The following is an 18,860-nucleotide window of genomic DNA, read 5'->3' on the forward strand; positions in this document are numbered from 1 at the left end:
CCCAGAAATAACTGGCCATGTAACCTTGAGCAAGTTACTTAACCCCAATTGCTTAAAAAAAAAAAATTCCATTATACCTCTTACAAGAGGGCAGGAGTAGAAGGGATTTCTCTCTTCTACTTTCCATAAACAATGATATCTTGCTGTATAACACCGCACCCAGTAGAAGACATTGTACCTGAGAGAGTAGTTCCCAAAGGTCCAGCAATTCTTGAGCTGTTTTTGAGGAGAGAGAACCCACAAAGCATCTCCCATGAGACCCAACCTGAAAGTGTGAATTGGAGAGGCAGCACAGGACGGTACTATACTCATGTAAAAGCATTTCAGTTTCACGTAATTGAAATTATTTATTTGATCTTTTGTTTTTGCCTGTATCCTTGTTTGATAAAGAATTCTTGGGGCAGCTAGGTATTGCAGTGAATAGAGCACTGGAACTGGAGTCAGGAGGACCTGAGTTAAAATCTGGCCTCAGACGCTTAACACAAAAACTAGCCATGTGACCTTGAGCAAGTCACTTAACCCCATTTGCCCTCCAAAAAGCAATAAATAAATAAATAATTCTTTGCCTAGCCATATCTGTGAAAAGGCTTAGTTTTATGATTTAATGGTATAGTTTTTTATTATCAGATAAAGAGTAATTTTTTAATAAGCAAGTTTTTCTACCTTTTAATCAGTGTCTTGGTTTCAAAAGCTAAATTTCGAGATAGATTTTAATTATCTTAATGTCAAAGAAGTCTTCTTATCCTCAAACCAGAGCAGTAAGGTTGATTTTAAAAGAATAAAGTTGGCAGCATATTTTTTTTTACCTGTGTATTAAAACAAAACTATTTTAAAACATTCCCAGAAGCATAAAAATACTATTTTTCCTGTTTTTTTTTTTTTTTTAAAGCAATAGGGGTTAAGTAACTTGCTCAAGGTTACACGGCCAGTTATTTCTGGGTGTGGTGCTGAGTGTCTGAGCCCGGGATTCGATCTCCAGGTCGTCCCAACACTGGAGCCGGTGCTCTTACTCGCTGAGCCACCTGGCCGCCTCTAAACAATTGGGGTTAAGTAACTTGCTCAAGGTTACACGGCCAGGTGTTTCTGTGTGGGTGCTAAGTGTCTGAGCCGGGATTCGATCTCCAGGTCTTCTCAACACTGGAGCCGGTGCTCTTACTTGCTGTGCTACCTGGCCTCCCCTGTTGTTTTTTTTCCTAATTTAAAGACAGGTTTCTTCTTGGGATGTTCAAATGTTGCTACATTATTAACCCCTACCAGCCCCAAATACAGAAACAACTCAGCATTTAAAAATTGATTTCCAAAGGGAAAACATTGGTGAACAAGAGTTAAGAGTAGACTCTTGAATTATTTTCTTTATTCTGCCACCTAAGGCTAGTTCAGTTTCTGTAGTCCATAGTGACTTAATTTTTGAAACAGATAGGATGGAATTGAAAAGACAAAAGGAAAGACTCTGTGGGATTTGAAGAGGATTTCAAGTGATACGTTGTCTTTTTGGCAAACACTTAATGTGTTTCCTCTTGGTAGATCTGGGATATAAGTATTGTAGGAATGTTTGTTCTCTGGCCTAGTAGAAGTCATGCTCACAGTGAAAAGTGTTCCTTCCCTTATCACCAGGTGTCTAGGCTCTTATCTGAAATTATCTGATGTCTTACAACCAGTTAGAGGTCCTTGGAGTAAGATGTATTGTACCAATAAAACTAGGAGCTTTGGTATATGCCATGTCCTATAGACTTTTTCCTATTTTCTGTTTTACCATTGTTCATCTATTTGCTACATGACTTATGAGCATGAAATGGTTAGCCTTAATATACCTCAAGAACCCTTTATTTTTTTTTTGGGGGGGGGGGGTTGCTTTTTGGAGACAAGAAGGCAGGGCAATTGGAGTTAAGTGACTTGCCTGAGGTCACATGGCTAGTAAATGGTTAAGTGTCTGAGGTTTGGATTTGAACTCAGGTCCTCTTGACTCCAGGGCTGGTGCTTTATTCACTGTGCCACCCCAAGAACCCTTTATTAAAACCAATTTTGAAGAGAAATCCCATGGCAGTAGTGCTTAAGGAAGAAGGAAGGAGTTTATGTGAAAATGGAACCCTGTATTAAGAAAGGGGTAGATGAAAAATCAGCAAATTGTAAATTAGCTGCCAAATGGCAGAAAAATTTGATTCTGGCCTGGGGTGGCCAGAATTTTATTCTGGTGGGGGTTTGACTTAAGTTTACATCGGTGATAACACTTTCTATTTTTCATTATTAACATTACACGTTGAGCAGGGAAAAGTAACAGATTTAAGGTACTCTTACTCTAGATTAGAGGTTCTTAAATATTAACATTCATTCATTCATTATTGACACCCTGGACTGTCACCAACCTAAGTCTTCCTGCTGCTAGTCTCTGTCCCAAATCTAATCTAACCTTCACAATGCTAACAGATGAACCTTACTTACACATCTGGCTAGGTCTCTAAAATGCTCTAAAAAAATTTCAATAGCTTCTTACTGCTTAGTGAAGAAGTTTCTCAAAGTGTAGTTCAGGATTCCTGAGGGTCCTTGAGACACTTTCAAGGAATACTCATGGTCAAAACTATTTTCATTTTAATACTCAGATGTTTCAATTTTCAATATTATAAAAGTCAGTAGATATAACCCATGTGAACAAAAGCTTTTGGGGGGGGTCATCTATAATTACTAAATGGATAGAGGTCCTGAGACCATAAAGTTTGAGAACCATTGATGTAGACAGACATCTTACCTTTATTTTATAGATTGCTGTGACCAAAGAATTCATCCCCTAGCAGCCAACCTCCTAGTTCTTTGACTGGCTAGGTCTTACCTGACAAAAAGAGTCTCTTTCTGGGACCATGATCATAGTTTTCCTAACTGGTAGGATCTTGGTAGGATAGTGGCCTAGACTTCAAGAACCCAGCAGGAATGAGGCATTGAAATTAGGCTTTCTTTCTTTCTTTTTTTTTTTTAAAGCAATTGGGGTTAAGTAACTTGCTCAAGGTTACATGGCCAGGTGTTTCTGGGTGGGTGCAAAGTATCTGAGGCCAGATTTGATCCCAGGTCTCCCGACTCTGGGGCTGGCGCTCTTACTGTGCCGCCTGGCCACCCCTACATTAGGCTTTTCTAGAGGGATTTTTCCAAATACATTTTAAGGATTGAGGTTAAATGTTAGAAACAATGGAGATTGGTTGTGGGGTTATTTCAGTGTCCTTCCTATAATACTTTTCTATAACTGGAACTGTGAACTCTCAGTAATGTCAACAAGAACATTGTTTTGTTTTTAAAACTACCATAACTTTGTACTGAGAAAATTACCATCTAATATGCTGTTTATAGGCACAAGTAGATAACAGTGAATCATCAAGTTACAAGATAGGAAAAATGACTAGAGCCGGTTTCAGACTATTGGTACTGACCATTAATAATTCATGAGATTCTGTCCTATCTAAAAATTACTAATGAGTTAGATGGATCTTGCTGTTTGTTTGGTTGACTTTTCAATTATAATGCAGTGAATCTAGTTTGACGCTAGATGGAGACATTGCCTGGAGTAGGGCTTGTAAAAGGCAACTGAAAAGCTAAAGCTCCTTGTATCCTGTTTCCAGCTTATCCCACCTCTTCTGTACAGGGAACTGCAAAGAAAAGAAGAAACTCTGAATGATAAACAGAATGTCAAGAACTGTATGAGTAGCTTACTGAGTTGACTGAGATTCCTAACTTCTATATTTTCACATCTGAGAATCAGTTAAAAGCTGTTTCAGCACTTTGATTTTCATGTATATTTAAGTCAAGGTAGTCATGTCAGGTAGGGAAATATTAATTGCTTAATATTGATTAACTTTTAGATAATCAGTTAAGGAGACAAATTTCTATTTAGTCTAAGCAGAAACTTCCTAATAATTAGAGATGTCTGAAAGTAAGAATGTGCTGCCTAACGAGGATAGGGAATTTTGTATCATTGAAATTCCTCAAGTGGAAGTTACGAGATCATTTATCACAAATGGTTCGGAGGGGTTAGGCTTTTAGAACTCAGTGACCCTCCAAAATTGTTTCTAAGTCCACTGTTCTGATTACATGGGAAATGAACCAGACCTCATTGACTGTACAATGAAAGTTTTAAAGGTTTTTACTCATGTTGATATTAATACTTAATTTTGCTCTGTGTTAAGGGGGCTAACAAGCTGCCATTCAGCTTTTTTACTGATTTTTATGTGTTTTTCATCCAGATGAAAAATGTTGATAAAAAGTATTATTGTAAAATAAGAGTCAAGAGAAACTTCCTCCAATACTTGTAACTTACATGCTACTTTTCAACTTAAAAAGCCTTCGTCAGCTGGGATTAAATTTCATTCTTCATGCATTTGTAGCCTAGCATCTTCCTTCAGTATCTTCTGAAATGAATATAAAATGATTGGCAGGTCAGTTCATTTGGAAACATCAAAAGTTGAAATATTTTTCCTACTTGAAATATTTATCCCTAAGCATATGGAAAGGATATTTCTAAAGTAGCAGTTTTTCTTGCCTCTTCCTTAATATTAATAAAGAGGAGGAAGGAAGTATGTATTAAGCACCTATGTGCCAGGCATTGTGTTAAGTGCATTACGGTTATCTCTTTTAATCCTCACATCAGCTCTTTCATCTAGGGTGTTTTTATTATCCTCTTGTTAAAATAGAGGAAACTGAGACAGACAGAGGTTAAAGTGGCTTTTGAGGGGTCACAAAGCTAGTAAGTATCTGAGGCCAGATTTGGATTTAGGTCTTCCTGATTCCAGGCTTAACTCTCTATTTACTGTGCTCTCTAGCTGACTTTGAAGGTTACTGAACAAAAAAAGTTTTCAGGGGCCCCCAGGCTATCTTTTCTTTTACAGTCACTTTCAAAAAAACTAAGGGGAGGCTTTTCCTAATTGTTTTCAAATCCTGAATTTACACTGATTTTGTTCATAATTATGGTTAAAATTTGGGGGCATCTTACTCTAGTACTATGAATATCAAGCGAAAACAAGGGTAGACCTTTCCAGGCAACTGGAAAGACCCATCTGGATACAGCTGTACCAGCTCAAGAAAGAAGGCAGAGCATTTGACTATCCAGTGACTTTCTAAGTATAGTAATTAGCAACATTCCCTTGTTTACCAGAAAGCATGGATCGTCATTTAAATATTTCTTTCCAAAGTATATAAAAAGTAATATACTAAATTTAGATATGTGAATACGTATTCATTACATTGCTAAGTAATAGGTATTTGTGTGCCTAAATTTAACATTCTGTATAGGGCTTGGAAACGATCTCTTTTTTTAGTTATAGTTATTCTGTCATTGAAACATACCATGAAATGACTCCATTATAGCTATATAATATTTATTGAAAACCAGTATATGATGTTGTGCTTTCTCTGTAAGAAACAGATATTTCATAGCTACCAGTGTGGTATTCCTGAATCACAGGTCTTACCCTAATCAGTAAATTCTAGTAGCTTCCTGTTACCTCTGTGATCAGATAAAAACTCTGCTGTTTTGGCCTTTAAAACACTTCATAACCCGACCCCGAACTACCTTTCCAGATTTATTATGAATTGTTCTCTTTCTCATACTCTATGAACCAGCCTTTTTACTTTTCCTCATATACAGCGCTCCATTTTCTGTTTCCTCTTTCCTTACCTCTAAGCTTCCTTCAAAACTCAACTCAAGTACCATTTCTTACATTATGAGACTTTTCTTGATTCCTCTCCAGCTGGTAGTTGCCGTCATTATTTTGTGTTTACTGTATATGCACTATATATGTATTTCATACATGCTATATATATACATACATGTTGTTATCATGGATTGAATGTTAACCTCTTGAGGGGAAAGGACTTTCAATTTGACTTTATCCTCACTACCTAGCACAGTGCCTGCCTAATATACATAAGTAGCTACTTAATAAATGTGTGTAGGTAACTTCATTTGATTATTAAGTGCTTTGTTTTCTGTGATGTAAACATTTCTTGAATTTTCTTTAGCTTGGCACACGTGGACAGAGGTAAAAGTATTTGATTAATTAAAAATGTAAAAATGAAGTAATCTCAAATGACTTCAATCACAATACTATAGTAATTGTTAATACCATAGTAAACAAGGACTTACTTGTCTTCTCGGGTGTCATGCCTTTTAATTTGGACAGAAAGTTCTTTTTTAGTGATTTAAGATGTAATTATATTGACTGACCTCTATCTTTTATGCTTGTTCATCTTTCTTTACTTTTGGGGGCAGAAAGCCATGGAATTTGCCCAAGCACAAAAGTCCTTAGTTAAAAGTACAGATAATACATCTGTAATGAGAGGGAAGGGGGAAAAAGTAGTGATGATGCTATATTGATTGTGCTTTCTTTATATTCATGTAATGACTCTGATGATAAGCATATGGTGACTTGAGACTTCTGGAAAGGTACATAAGCTTTGCAAAATGATGTCACTTCCTCTATATATTTTTTGTCTGATTATGGAATCATAGGCCTTTCTTCCCAACATCTTCTAAGAAATGACTCAAGTATTAATTTTTGTATGTCATGATCAAGGCATCATGTCAAAAAATGAACCCCAAATTCCCTGTGGTATAAGGGAGGATTTCATTTAGCAAAGCACAGGGGAACTCTTAATACCTAGCACTTGTTTTTACTTCATTCCTGATTATTGTGCCTTTGTAGTTATGTTTCTCTTTTGAGCATCACAGCCATTTTATGGGTAAAATTTGTCTAGATTTAAAGAGATTAGAATTCACTAAAGTCCAGCCTGATTTCTAAACATTATGCTTTTATTATGAAAATAACCCCAACTAGAGTCCCAGAACTGGAAGAGATCCCAGAGGTCATGTTGTCTAGCCAGTATAAGTTATTGTCGTTTTTTGTTTTTGCTTTTTTGGAGGGGGATGGGAGGGCACTTGGGGTCAAGTGACTTGCCCAAGGTCACACAGCTAGTAAGTGTTAAGTGTCTGAGTCAGGATGTGAACTCAGGTCCTCCTGACTCCAGGGTCGATGCTCTATTCGCTGCACCGCCCACATATACTTTAACAGTAATTCCTCCCTACCATACATCAGACAAGTGATGATCTAATGAGAGGGAACTCACTACCTCCTGAAGCAGCTTCTTCTGGATATTTTTATTTATTAAGAAATTAATTAACAAGTAAAAATTATATACTTAGAATATGTGCTAATGTTGAATTTACAGCAACAATATCTTATGTTTGTATAGTGCTGTATTTTTTAGAGGGTTCATAAATGCACTCTTTCATTTTCCTTGTCTTGTGACATAAATAAAACAAGTGATGTTAACCCCATTTTACAGATAAAAACCCAGTGAGACTAAATGACTGATCTAAGATCAAATGACTAGAAAACAGGCCTCTTTTAGTCTCTTCTTCAATAATATTAGTACCATCAACCTACACTTATATAATGTTTTGTATTTACGAAGTACTTTTATATCCCTTGCCTCCATTTGATCACCTAGTATTTAACCTGTGGAGAAGGTTTTCTTATTAGCCCTATTTTACATATAATGAAACTATAGCTCAGAGAAGATAAGAGCTTTGCCCTTATTAAGATAAGAGATGAATGGGGGAATGGTGGCATCTTTCTGGTTGAGGCTTTTTTCCATTACACTACACTGAATTGAAATGGGCTGATCTTTTTAACCCTTTTAGGATTTTTAAACTTTTTTTTTCTATCCTTTTAGAGTTGTTCATTGCAAAATGGGATTTTTGTGAAAGTCTGTTCTGATCTTTTTTTTGCGCTTTTTGAAGGCTAATTGGGGTTAAGTGACTTGCCCAAGGTCACATGGCTAGTAAGTGGTTAAGTGTCTGAGGCCGAATTTGAACTCAGGTCCTCCTGACTCCAGGGCCGGTGCTGTACTCAGTGCACCACTTAGCTGCCCCTTCTGTTCTGATCGTGATGGGAGAAAACATTACATTAAAAAGATTATAAGTTTAAGGCCTGTGTTTGCAGTAGAATTTCCAGATTTCTCTTAACACTCCCTTAAAAGAAAAGCAACAAAGAACAATATTGTTTGCAAGTCATGTAGACAACCAGTTGTCTCTAAATCATTTACTTGTTGCCTAGTCTTAATTAATTATATTCTAAACTAACAAACTCTTACTACTTTTTAGTGATGGAATATGGCAAATAGATGTTTTTCATAGGTATCATCACAGGATTCTGGGCTGGATATCATTACTTTGTCCCTAACCTTCCCAGAAGAAACTGATTGGGACTTTTTACCCTTGAAAAATCACTTGACTTGTGTTTGTATAGATGATGGATTAGGTTACAAACTGATATTATAAAAGCACAAAATACTACAGTTTTTGGTAATATGTTTTTAGGTCAAAGACAATAATATGGAATGTAAAATATGTCTTCTCTTATACACAGCATCTTTTCTTGTGATAATTTTCATCTTCGTTGGTCTAGAGCTTAAATAAGTAGAATTCCTTATTAATATAACCTAATTTCTGTTTCTTGCTTTTAAATTAATGTCCTTGGAAGAAAGGAGTCTAAAACTTTTGCCACATGTCCATAGTTTATGATGTTTCTTCAGTTGCTTATAATTTGTAAATGACACATATGAAAATGAAATCAGACTTTTTAGTTACTTGAATTCCTTGTAAATAGAGGAAGTTCAGAATTAATCCAGCTTTGGGTGGTGGTGTTTTCTTCTTTTTTAATGTGAAAGTGAAGATAGCCTAAGATTCCTAGTAGTTAATCAGTCAATACATATTTATATGTATCACATCTACTTTGTTCCTTTCTACAGAAGTGAAATATAGTTCCCACACTCAGGAACTTTATTTTTATTAGTAGGAGAAATGGTGAGGGAATGCATTCCAGGCATGAGAAACTGGCAGTCCAAAGGCATGGAGATGAGAAATGGAAACTGTGAAGAAGAGGCTAGTTTGACTTAGACTATAGAAAGTATGGAAGGGAATAATATGTCATAAAACTGAAAGGATTACATGGGCGCAGGTGGTAAAAAGCTCTATATGCCAAACAGAAGGTAATAGGGAGTTTCTAGACTTTATTGAATAGAGGAATGACATGTCAGACCTGCATTATAGGAAAATCACTCTGACAACGTTGTGGAGGATGTGGAGTGATGGAGATTTTTGGGATGGAGAATCCAATTAGAAGTCTGTTGTAGTAGTCCAGAGAAAAAGTAACGAGGGCCTGAACTAGGAGGATGGCCACGTGGGTAGACAGAAGGGGATAGGTGCAAGAGATATTGTAGGAGTAAAAATAAGATTTGACAACTGATTTTATATGTAAAATTTGTGAGAGTGAGGAGTAGAGGATGACCTGGAAAGGATAATAGTACTTTTGACAGGAAGAAGGATGGATTTGTACCTCTGGACCTTTGAGGGTGGACATTTTGAGAGCTTCTCCCAGATCTTTGGTTTAAGAATACACACAGGGTATTCATCTCATCATTTTCTACTTGGTTATTCTCTTGAACTTCATGATCTTCAAAAATTCATCATGCTACAAGATAAAATCAACTGTGTAACTCTTAACTCCTCAGATTATTTCCCTCCAGGGCTGCAGGATTTCATCATGACCCTATGCTGGGTCCTCTAACCCCTTCCCCCTCCACCCTCCTTTTTATGTGTTGTCTCCCCCATTATATTTTTAACTTCTTGAGGGCAAGGGCTGCCAGTGCCTTTCTTTGTATCCACAGTGCTTAGCACCTGCCTGGCACATAACAGGTAATAAATAAATGTTGTTTGTTGTTATTTGAAGGAAAAGATAATTAATTTGATTTTGAACATGTTGAGTTTGAGATGCCTGGAGAACATTTCATCTTGAAATGTTCATTAAGCAGGGGTGGCTAGGTGGCACAGTGAATAGAGCACTGGCCCTGGAGTCAGATGGAACTGAGTTCAAATGCAGCCTCAGACACTTAACACAAAAAACTAGCTGTGTGACCTTGGGCAAGTCGCTTAACCCCAACTGCTCTTCAAAAACAAAAAAATGTTCATTAAGCAAATGTAGCTTAAGAGAGAGATCAGAGTTGTTTATATAGATCCTGGAAGTCATCTGCTTAGAATGATAATTAAACCCTTTGAAGCTTATATGATCACCAAGTGAGAGAATATAATGAGAGAGAGAAGAGAGCCTAGAACAGAGCCTTAGGTATACTCAGTTACCAAGCGGTCATAATATGAATGATGAACTAGTAAAGGATACTGAGAAGTAGTTTAAAACATAATCTTCTGCCCACCACCTAAGGATTTTTGTTCCAATAATGCGGTAAATATTTTTCAATGAGTGAAGGTATGGAGCTCCTAAGAAGAACATAGTTCTCCTATAATCCTTATTAGGAGCCTAAATTTGTTTTGGTAGAGGCCATGCTTCTTTTGCCTGAACATGGGAAGTTGCCATTAGTTAAGGACATCTTCCAGCTATCTCCTGACAGAATAGGTAACAAGAAAAAGAATAGGAATATAAATCCATTCCTTTTAGCAGCCAGAACTAATAAGGACCTCTCCACTACCAGACTTGTTTTACCCTCCTAACTTGCAGTCTTTCTTCACAATGCCTGAGCAATCTATTCACCCTTGAAGTTCATGCATTATACATTGGAAGTACTATGAGCCCCTGTTGCTTCTCCTTCTAATTGTCTCCTAAAACCTCTGTTTTAAGAAAGAGACCCAGGCCAGCCATGTCTTCATTCTTCTTCAGGCTGCAGTTCTGATTCTCCCAGATTTTTTTCAGACTATTTCCTCCTTTTCCCTCCTTGCCTCTTTTATTTTCTTTTTGTATTTCAGAGAGGGCAAGGTTTGTCTTTCTATTTAGGTTCATATTCCCAGCTCTCAAGAGAGAATCTGGCATATAAGTACTTTTGTTGGATGTGATTTAAGGAAGGACAGATATATCTCCCTATTTAGAATAGAGTATTAGCTATTCTCAAATACCTTTACCAGCCAGAATGTGTAATACGTTTTTGAAAGTAACAAAATTAATTTCAGAGATTTTTCCTAGTTATTACTTAAATTACTTCAACCAATAAATTATTCCATTTTCATACCTCATGCAAAAAGATAATTTAGAAATGTAACATTTTCATATGTCTAGCCCAGATAACCAAAAATAGTAAAATTATTTTTTTCATAAGCAGTTGTACACATTACCCTTATTCAAAATCTTACCTCATGATCTAACTATGGTTTTCTTCTCACCCAAACATACTCTGGCTTGGCCAAGTACTACATCTTCTGTGCTAAGCAAGGCAAAATCATTCTGTAATCAAAGCTTTGGAAATTATAATGTAACATAGCTCTTGAGAATAGATACATGAGGTTTTGAACTGAAACAGAACCAGATGTCAAATATGTCACATACAGGCAGTCAGATGAGCTTGTTGGGTTGATTTTATTTAGAATTACTATACTGAGCAACACAGAAAGATCACAAGATACTGTAAATTCTGTTAAGATGTAACAGTAACAGCCTTATTGCAGATAGAGTGATTTGTTTGTCTCATCTTTAGTTCATTTTGAAATTATCATATTTCTGAGAATAAAGTAGAAGGAGAAATTTAGTTTTTTAGTATTTTGAGCTCACATGAAATTTCTAAATTTCCTTTCCTATTACCATTTTAATTTCCAAGGGTTTTTTGTTCTGTTTACTTTTGAATTTATTTTATACAAGTAAAACGTTAAGCATTATAGTGCATTGCCCTCTTGTATAAAGAAGAGTTTACTGGACATCCCCATGTAGCTAACAAAGTTCAAACTCGGATGCTGAGCTGGTGGCTAAATGACCTATTAGAAAGAAACAAAGAACAAGAGACTGAGTTCTCATTTTGTTTGTGAAAGACCACATCTGATTCTAAGGCTGAGTAATCATGACTTGACTTTATAGAATAGTTGTGGGAAAATGTGCAAGTCTGTTCAGTTCAATGAATGAAAGACCCAGAGGAAGGTAGGGGAGATGTAAAATATCTTTATATAATTAATTTTGAAATTGAAACAAAAAGATGGTAGAATGGGCAGTTTATCTCTTTGGATAATTGAAAAGTAGTCATTTCTTCTTTCATAACTCACAGATTCTGTTATCTAGCATCTGGAAGCCTGGTAAATGGAAATTTAGCCCTTGTTCATTATGAAGATTTTATGCATGCATCCCCAGCTTCTGGAACTCTGTAGCTGTTTGTTTATAGATTTTACTTACAATTGGATTTTCATATATTTTCTTACTCTCACTTTTACCACATTTATTGCTATTTATTTGGTATTTCCTACCCATAAGGAGATGGTATTTAAAAAAAAATTCATCATAGTTAAACATGGGCTAAAACATTTATTAGTGAAAAATCTTATACATTTGCATCTGTATTCAGTCACTGTAGGACAAACATTAAGTTCAAATTTTTCTCTAATGTCTTAAATAATAGTACAGCAAAATCTTTTCCATTCATAGATATGACTGGAAGGTAACTGGCTATGCCTCTTGAGCTGTATTTTTTAAGCCCTTTTCTAACATGTAAAGTATTGAATACTTATGAACTGATGAATATTTGTTAATCCTTTATAACATTTCTATAGTGTAATAAATTTATAATTTCTCAAATTTTGCAATCCTTAAAAAAGGATAAAACCACATTCTATACTAGACTCAAATGAAATAACCTATTAATCATTAATTGATATAGTACTAAATGGTAAGCCATATTTTTCTAAATTTAATTCCTCCAAAGCTTGGGCATATTTAAGAAATATAGCTTATATTTTACAAATGCTTTTAAGTATTAATATAGGATAATATTCAGTTTTATTGCCTGGTTTTTTATTAGCTTTTTAGGAGTCGTCGGGTATTTTTCATGTGCCCTCTCTTAGAACCACAAATTTCTTCACTGTGTGATCAAAGAGATTTTCTTTTACACAGAGACCACTTACTGTTTTCAGAGACTGACTCATTTATGAAAAATCATAGGAGGAATCTTTTGCAATATTTCCAAAAAAATAGAAACCTTTATATGTTGTAATTAATAATAATAAAAACCTCAGTTTTTCTTTATTTGTATGTAAAGATGGAGATTTTAGTTGGAAAATTCATTTATGCATTTTAAATTAATATTCAAAGTAACATATAAAATATTATAGCAGCATATAAATAGATTAGATTTTTTATCAAATATTTTCAACTCTGAATAAATTGTAATAATTTATATCTGATTGCCACTTAATTTTACATGTGAATAATTTTAATCCATTTTCATTTATAGGAGCATAATTAAACTTGTAGCACTTGAAAATGATCTTATTTTCAAGTAAAACCACAAAATCTCATAATGATTTCTCTGTGAAAATTTATTCTCCACTCAGGTAGTAAATATGCAGTGTATCCACAGATTTCCTAAAATATGTAGACATAATGAAGAACAAGTACAAATTATAAATGATCAGTGAAACAGAGGAGGGATAATTTCTTTTCTTAGCACACCCAAAGACTTTTCAAGTGATTTTGTGCAAGTTGCTCTGCAGAAATGTACTTAGGATACATATTTCTACATAACTTAATAAAGATATTTTTAAGACAAGTCACTAAGACATTGTATATCTAATTATGAATTGGTTTGATGCTTCTGGAAAACAATTGGGAATTATGCAAGAAGAGTTACTAAATTGTTCATATTCACGGTATCATGTTGTATTGATGGTAAGAAAAGACAGGTGTACAAAAGTATTCATAGCAGCATTTTTTCATAACAAAAGGCAGGAAACAGTATATGTGCCCAACAGTTGGGGAGTGGCCGAACAAATTAGGTTATGAATGTCTTTTACTATTACTATGCCATAAGAATTGACATGAAAGATTCATAGAAACCCGGGATGACTTGTATGACATGATTCAGAGTAAAAGAGCAAAGCTGAAAGAATAATAGATATAGCAACATGTAAATGAAATGCTTTAAGAAGCAACAAACTCTAGTCAGTGTTAGTAATGTTCTCAAAAGTTTAAAGATCTGTCAGTCCTTTCTGCTAAGTAATTGTTTTCTCCAAATATACTTTGTAAGGGTTTGTTTGGGCATTTGGGAAGTGTCTGTTGTTGCAAAATAAAATAGATCAATGAATCTAATGTTTAAAAACACATTTTTCAATACCTGAATGGACAGATATATTTTTTCTGATGTGTTACAATTTAACTTTAGAGTCAAAGACTACTAGAAATATAGAAGGGATTTTAGATATCCTCTAGTTGGTAGCACTGTCTCAATTTACAGATCAGGAAATTGAGACATAGAAGAGTAACTGACTTGTTCAGTATCACAGAACTAGTTAATGTTAGAGTCAAGATTAGAATTGAAGTCTCCTTAGACTTACTTCTGCTACCTACCCCATGCTAGCCTTAGTCATTTTTTGAAGTGGTATTTAGTTATATTCCTATTTTATATGGAACAGAACTGAGACACAGTAAGGGAAACAAACTTGCCCATACAGTTGGTTCAACACAGAAGTTTCTTCATGATGTTTGTTGTAAAGCATTTCTGTATTAAAATTAGTTTATAGGGCTAATCTGTCATACAGGTAAAAATTTTGGTTCTTTTAATTAAAATTTGACAATTTTGAATTGGATTATACTAGGAGATAGAACCAGTGGTGATTTTTGCTTTCAGTTTAGCTTTAACCAAGATTTACAGGAAAATAATTGAACTGTTTAGCAGAGAAGGTTCAGGTGTTCATGTTATAATGTGTCCATTAATTCCTTTCAAGTATTAAGTTCTTGTTGCTTAAAATTACAATATACAGCCTTTTATCACTTCAGAAGATAAGGAGAAAATTATAAATTTCCCTATTCATGACAAAAGGAGCTAAGGAACCTAGCAACTGTTACTTGAAGCTACAATGGATAAAGTTATAACAGCTAAGAAATATTAAGACATAAATTTAAAGTCATGTAGAAGTCATTGATGTGGTGATATATATTTAAATTCATACTATTTTGTTTCATGCTTTAAATTTTCTTTTGCAGGGCCCACATATAGCTTCAGTTACACTAGCTGCTTATGAATGCAACTCAGTTAATTTCCCAGAGCCACCATATCCTGATCAGATTATTTGTCCAGATGAAGAGGGTATTGAAGGATCTATTTCTTTATGGACCATCATGTCAAAAGTTAGACTTGAAGCCTGCATGTGGGTAAGATATCTTTTTATTATAATCTAAAACTAACCAAGTTCACTTAACACCTTTGTTTCTGTTTGAAATAAAATATAGGTATTCTGCCTTTGTCCCATAAGCATTATTGCATTATTAATGAAGTCACCATGACATTCTGGAAAGGAAAAAACCTTACAAATTATTTCTCTACATGGGAGAGGGCTATGAAAGCATAGCTTTAAGGAAATAAAGGGCCAAAAAAGGGCAGCAAGGAAAAGCAGAGCTTTTGGCTACTACTTATCCTGACTTTGGGAACAAAAGCATAGTCACATGATGGGGCATTCTGCATTGATTACTAATTGATAGGATTACAGACTGGGAAAGGCTCCCTGGACCTGTGATTTTTTTTTTTTAATTTTTTGCTTTTTAGAGGGTGGAAGGCAGGGCAATTGGGGTTATGTGACTTGCTCAAGGTCACACAGCTAGTAAGTGTTAAGTGTCTGAGGCTGGATTTGAACTCAGGTCCTCCTGACTCTAGGACCTGTGCTCTATTCACTGCGCCACCTCGATGCCCCTGGACCTGTGATTTCATTGGTAGAGTGAGCTCCCAGCTGAAGAAGATCCCTTTACCAATGTAGGTTGGTACCTTCTTTGCAATTTATATTCCTAGAGAGATACCTAAAGCAGAGATATCCTGGTCTGTCTAGATTTTTTTAGATCTTGACTTTGTTCTCCAGTGTGTTAAATTATTTCTCCAACTCTTTGTCATCTGCAGATTTGATAAGGTATAATCATATCATTCCTTTGCTCAAAAATCTTCAATACTTCTTTACTGATTTCTAAGTATAGTTTAAATTCCTTTCTTTTCCTGATAGCTCCACTATCTGGCACCATCAGACCTTTCCAGCTTCCTCTCTCTTTTGATATCATCAGATGCTTAAAAGTTACTTAGATGTTTAGAAGTTGAGAAAGGCTCCTTGCTACAAAATGAATAGTTAACTTTCTTGTTATTCCTTAACTTGAGGCCTATTTCACACTCTATAGATAAACTACTTATGGCATTCCAGTTCATCTGTTACAGAGCAGAAGTGCTGAATACTCATTGACTTTGGGTCAATGATAAATCTCCTTGTTTACAAACACCATAGGAACCTGTGTCCCCAATAAAAACAAGGCCCTCTAACAACCTTATATTGAAGGTGGAGTTTTCTTTTTCTCTGTCATATAGCATATTTCCTGGCACAAAACAATAAATGTTTTTTTATTGATTGATGTATACACCAACTTCTAAATAGCTACTGAAAAAAGAATCCTTTGTGGCTATTGAGCATAGTACTAACTTTTTTAAAGTGTTTCGCAAATATAAGGAAGTTAGGAGGTTTATGTGACTTAAGCTCTGATTTCCCAGAAATGATGGAAACACTTCTCATGTTCATATCTACCTAGGAGGTTATGAGAATGAAAAATTGCCCTGGTCCTCTTCCCCCAAAAAAGGTTACAGTACTTTTTCCTGTGGAAACACTGGAACCCCAGTACGAATTATAACAGAGTGGGGGGAAAACTTTCTAAGGGTAAAATTTTATCAGCTTCTTATTTCTAATGGTAGGAGAGAAAGAAGAACAGGTTTGTTTGGGTTTTTTTGCTTGTGTTTCTTTTTTAAACATATACACTCTCTCTCTGTCTCTGTCTCTCACACGTGTGTGATTTCTCCAAGGTCACACCACTAGTAACTGGCAGAGCCAGGATTTAAACCACAAACTCCTGATTCCCCTTCTAGAATTCTTTACACTGCTATATCCTGTGTGCCAACATCTCATATTTCCTCTCAGGTTTCTAAAGTGCCTAGTAAATGTTGCTGTTTTCAGTTCTTAAGATGAGTTTTCTTTTGAACTTTTGCTGGAAGAAGATAGATTCCTACTGTAGTATTACAACAGGGATACCGAGTTCTTGTTAAAGATCTTGTAACATAAGTTCATTCATTCAGCAAGCATTATTATGGATCGGGCACTGAGGAGACAAAGACAAAAAACAAAACCATCCCTGCCCTTTAGGACTTTACATTCTTTGAGAGGTAAAGAAGAACTAGATTATGTAGAAAAATAAATGATAGGTAGGTAGATAAATAGATGGATAGAGGCATGCTATAGCAACTTGTAGAGGGCCAAACAGGCTTTCTCTAGGTTGTGTATTTGGGCCGACCCTTGAGGGAAGCTAGGTATTCTGTAAAGCACAGATGAGGAGAGAGTACATCCCAGGAATGTTCAAAGGTACAGTTACAAGATGAAATGTTATGTATGGACAATAGCAAGAAGGGTCATTTGAGTAGACCAGGAAGATACATAAAGGAAAATAAAAAGTCTAGGAAAGGTAAGCTAGAGCCTCATTGGGAAAAGCTTTAAAAGCCAAACAGGAATTTTAATTTGATCTAGTAGGCAATTGGGAACTACTGGAGCTTCTTAAGAAGTAAAGTGACACAGTCATACCTATGATTTAGGAGTATCAACTTGGCAGCTTTTTGGAGTGTATTATTAACTTGCACTCCCAGAGCTAGGCATGCTACATCTTCCTTTTAGGATTCTAAGATACTCTGAAGGGTTTGTGGGGTGTATCTCTACCACCAATTTGAACCTCCACACATTTGAGCTGTATTGGTGCATCTCTTCTCTACCATCAGTTTGAACCTCCACCATTCCATGTATTCCCTTCATCTGTTAGGGGTCTGTAACTAACACTCCAGTTCCATTTAACCACTTAAGCTTTTGCACAGGTGTATGTACTTCAAAGATAGAGCAACAACAAATACACCAGTATTCCCCCCTCCCCCCCCCACCTTAGAGGCACACTGTATCTCTTTTGGTCTCTAGGATGAAGCAGACACAAAATTTAATTCTTTCTATATAGCATTGGGTCCCATTTCATGCTCATATGCTATGTGTCCCAGAAGGGAAGACCCCAAGGCCTTTCTCCTTGTGTCATAGTCTCTCATAGGACGGCATGAGCTAAGGAGTTCTCAGATGGAGCTAAAAGATGGAGACAGAAAGGAAGTGACTAATATAGACAGGCCTTTTTAAATGCCTCCACTGCTAATCAGAGAGTCTGCTCTTCTTCACTGCATGCTTAACCAACTGGAACTAGTTACAGAATGACTGCACATGCTCCACAATCTCTCTATTGCACTTCCCTTACATGTTATCACTGTTACACGGAAGCAGGCCTCTCTTCTCTCCATGTTGAGAGATACCATCACAGGTACTTTGTGCATGTACCAGATACCCATTATAGGAGAATGAATTGGAGAAATGTGGACACTGGATACTGTAAGGCCAGTTAGGGGACTTGTAATAATGCACATGATAGGTGAAGAGGGCCTAAATTAATGTAGTTGTGGTGAGTGGAGAGAAAGGTGTGGATTTAAGGGGTGAGATATAGTTGAAGTATTTACTCTCTGATCATTAGCTAGGTTAGCTTTGCCCTAGGTCCCAATCCATTGTTGAGCACATTATTTTTTTCTGGGCATGTATGTATTGGTGTGTAGGAGATGAGCCAGAGAGGCTTTGGTCTTAAATTACAGGCAAACCTCAGAGATATTACCAGTTTAGTTCCAGACTACCACAATAAAGCTAGTTACATGAATTTTTTGGTTTCCCAGTTTTATATAAAAGTTATATTCATACTATACTATAGTCTATTAAATGTGCAATAGTATTATGTCTAAAAAAATGTACATAC

At 35.8% G+C, this 18,860-nt stretch overlaps 1 protein-coding gene and 1 long non-coding RNA gene across 3 annotated transcripts in view; one reads left to right on the top strand and one right to left on the bottom strand.

Moving 5' to 3' along the window:
• VMP1 (vacuole membrane protein 1) overlaps nucleotides 1–18,860 on the top strand; it is a 157,121-nt gene that overhangs the window by 59,704 nt on the left and 78,557 nt on the right. For both annotated transcript variants that reach the window (XM_069078016.1, XM_069078017.1), the window contains one exon: nucleotides 15,003–15,170. In XM_069078016.1, coding sequence (XP_068934117.1) covers nucleotides 15,003–15,170 — 168 coding nt within the window. The remainder of the gene's footprint in view (nucleotides 1–15,002; nucleotides 15,171–18,860) is intronic.
• The window catches only part of LOC138153678 (uncharacterized), a 32,956-nt gene that overhangs the window by 4,315 nt on the left and 9,781 nt on the right, over nucleotides 1–18,860 (bottom strand). Inside the window, exon 2 of the long non-coding RNA XR_011166428.1 lies at nucleotides 4,298–4,388. This is a non-coding gene — a long non-coding RNA (uncharacterized lncRNA). The remainder of the gene's footprint in view (nucleotides 1–4,297; nucleotides 4,389–18,860) is intronic.

Source organism: Petaurus breviceps, unplaced genomic scaffold (assembly GCF_028583685.1).
Source record: "Petaurus breviceps papuanus isolate PSGF00001 unplaced genomic scaffold, PetGlider_PUasm1.0 91023, whole genome shotgun sequence".
NCBI classification, from domain to species: Eukaryota; Metazoa; Chordata; class Mammalia; order Diprotodontia; family Petauridae; genus Petaurus; species Petaurus breviceps.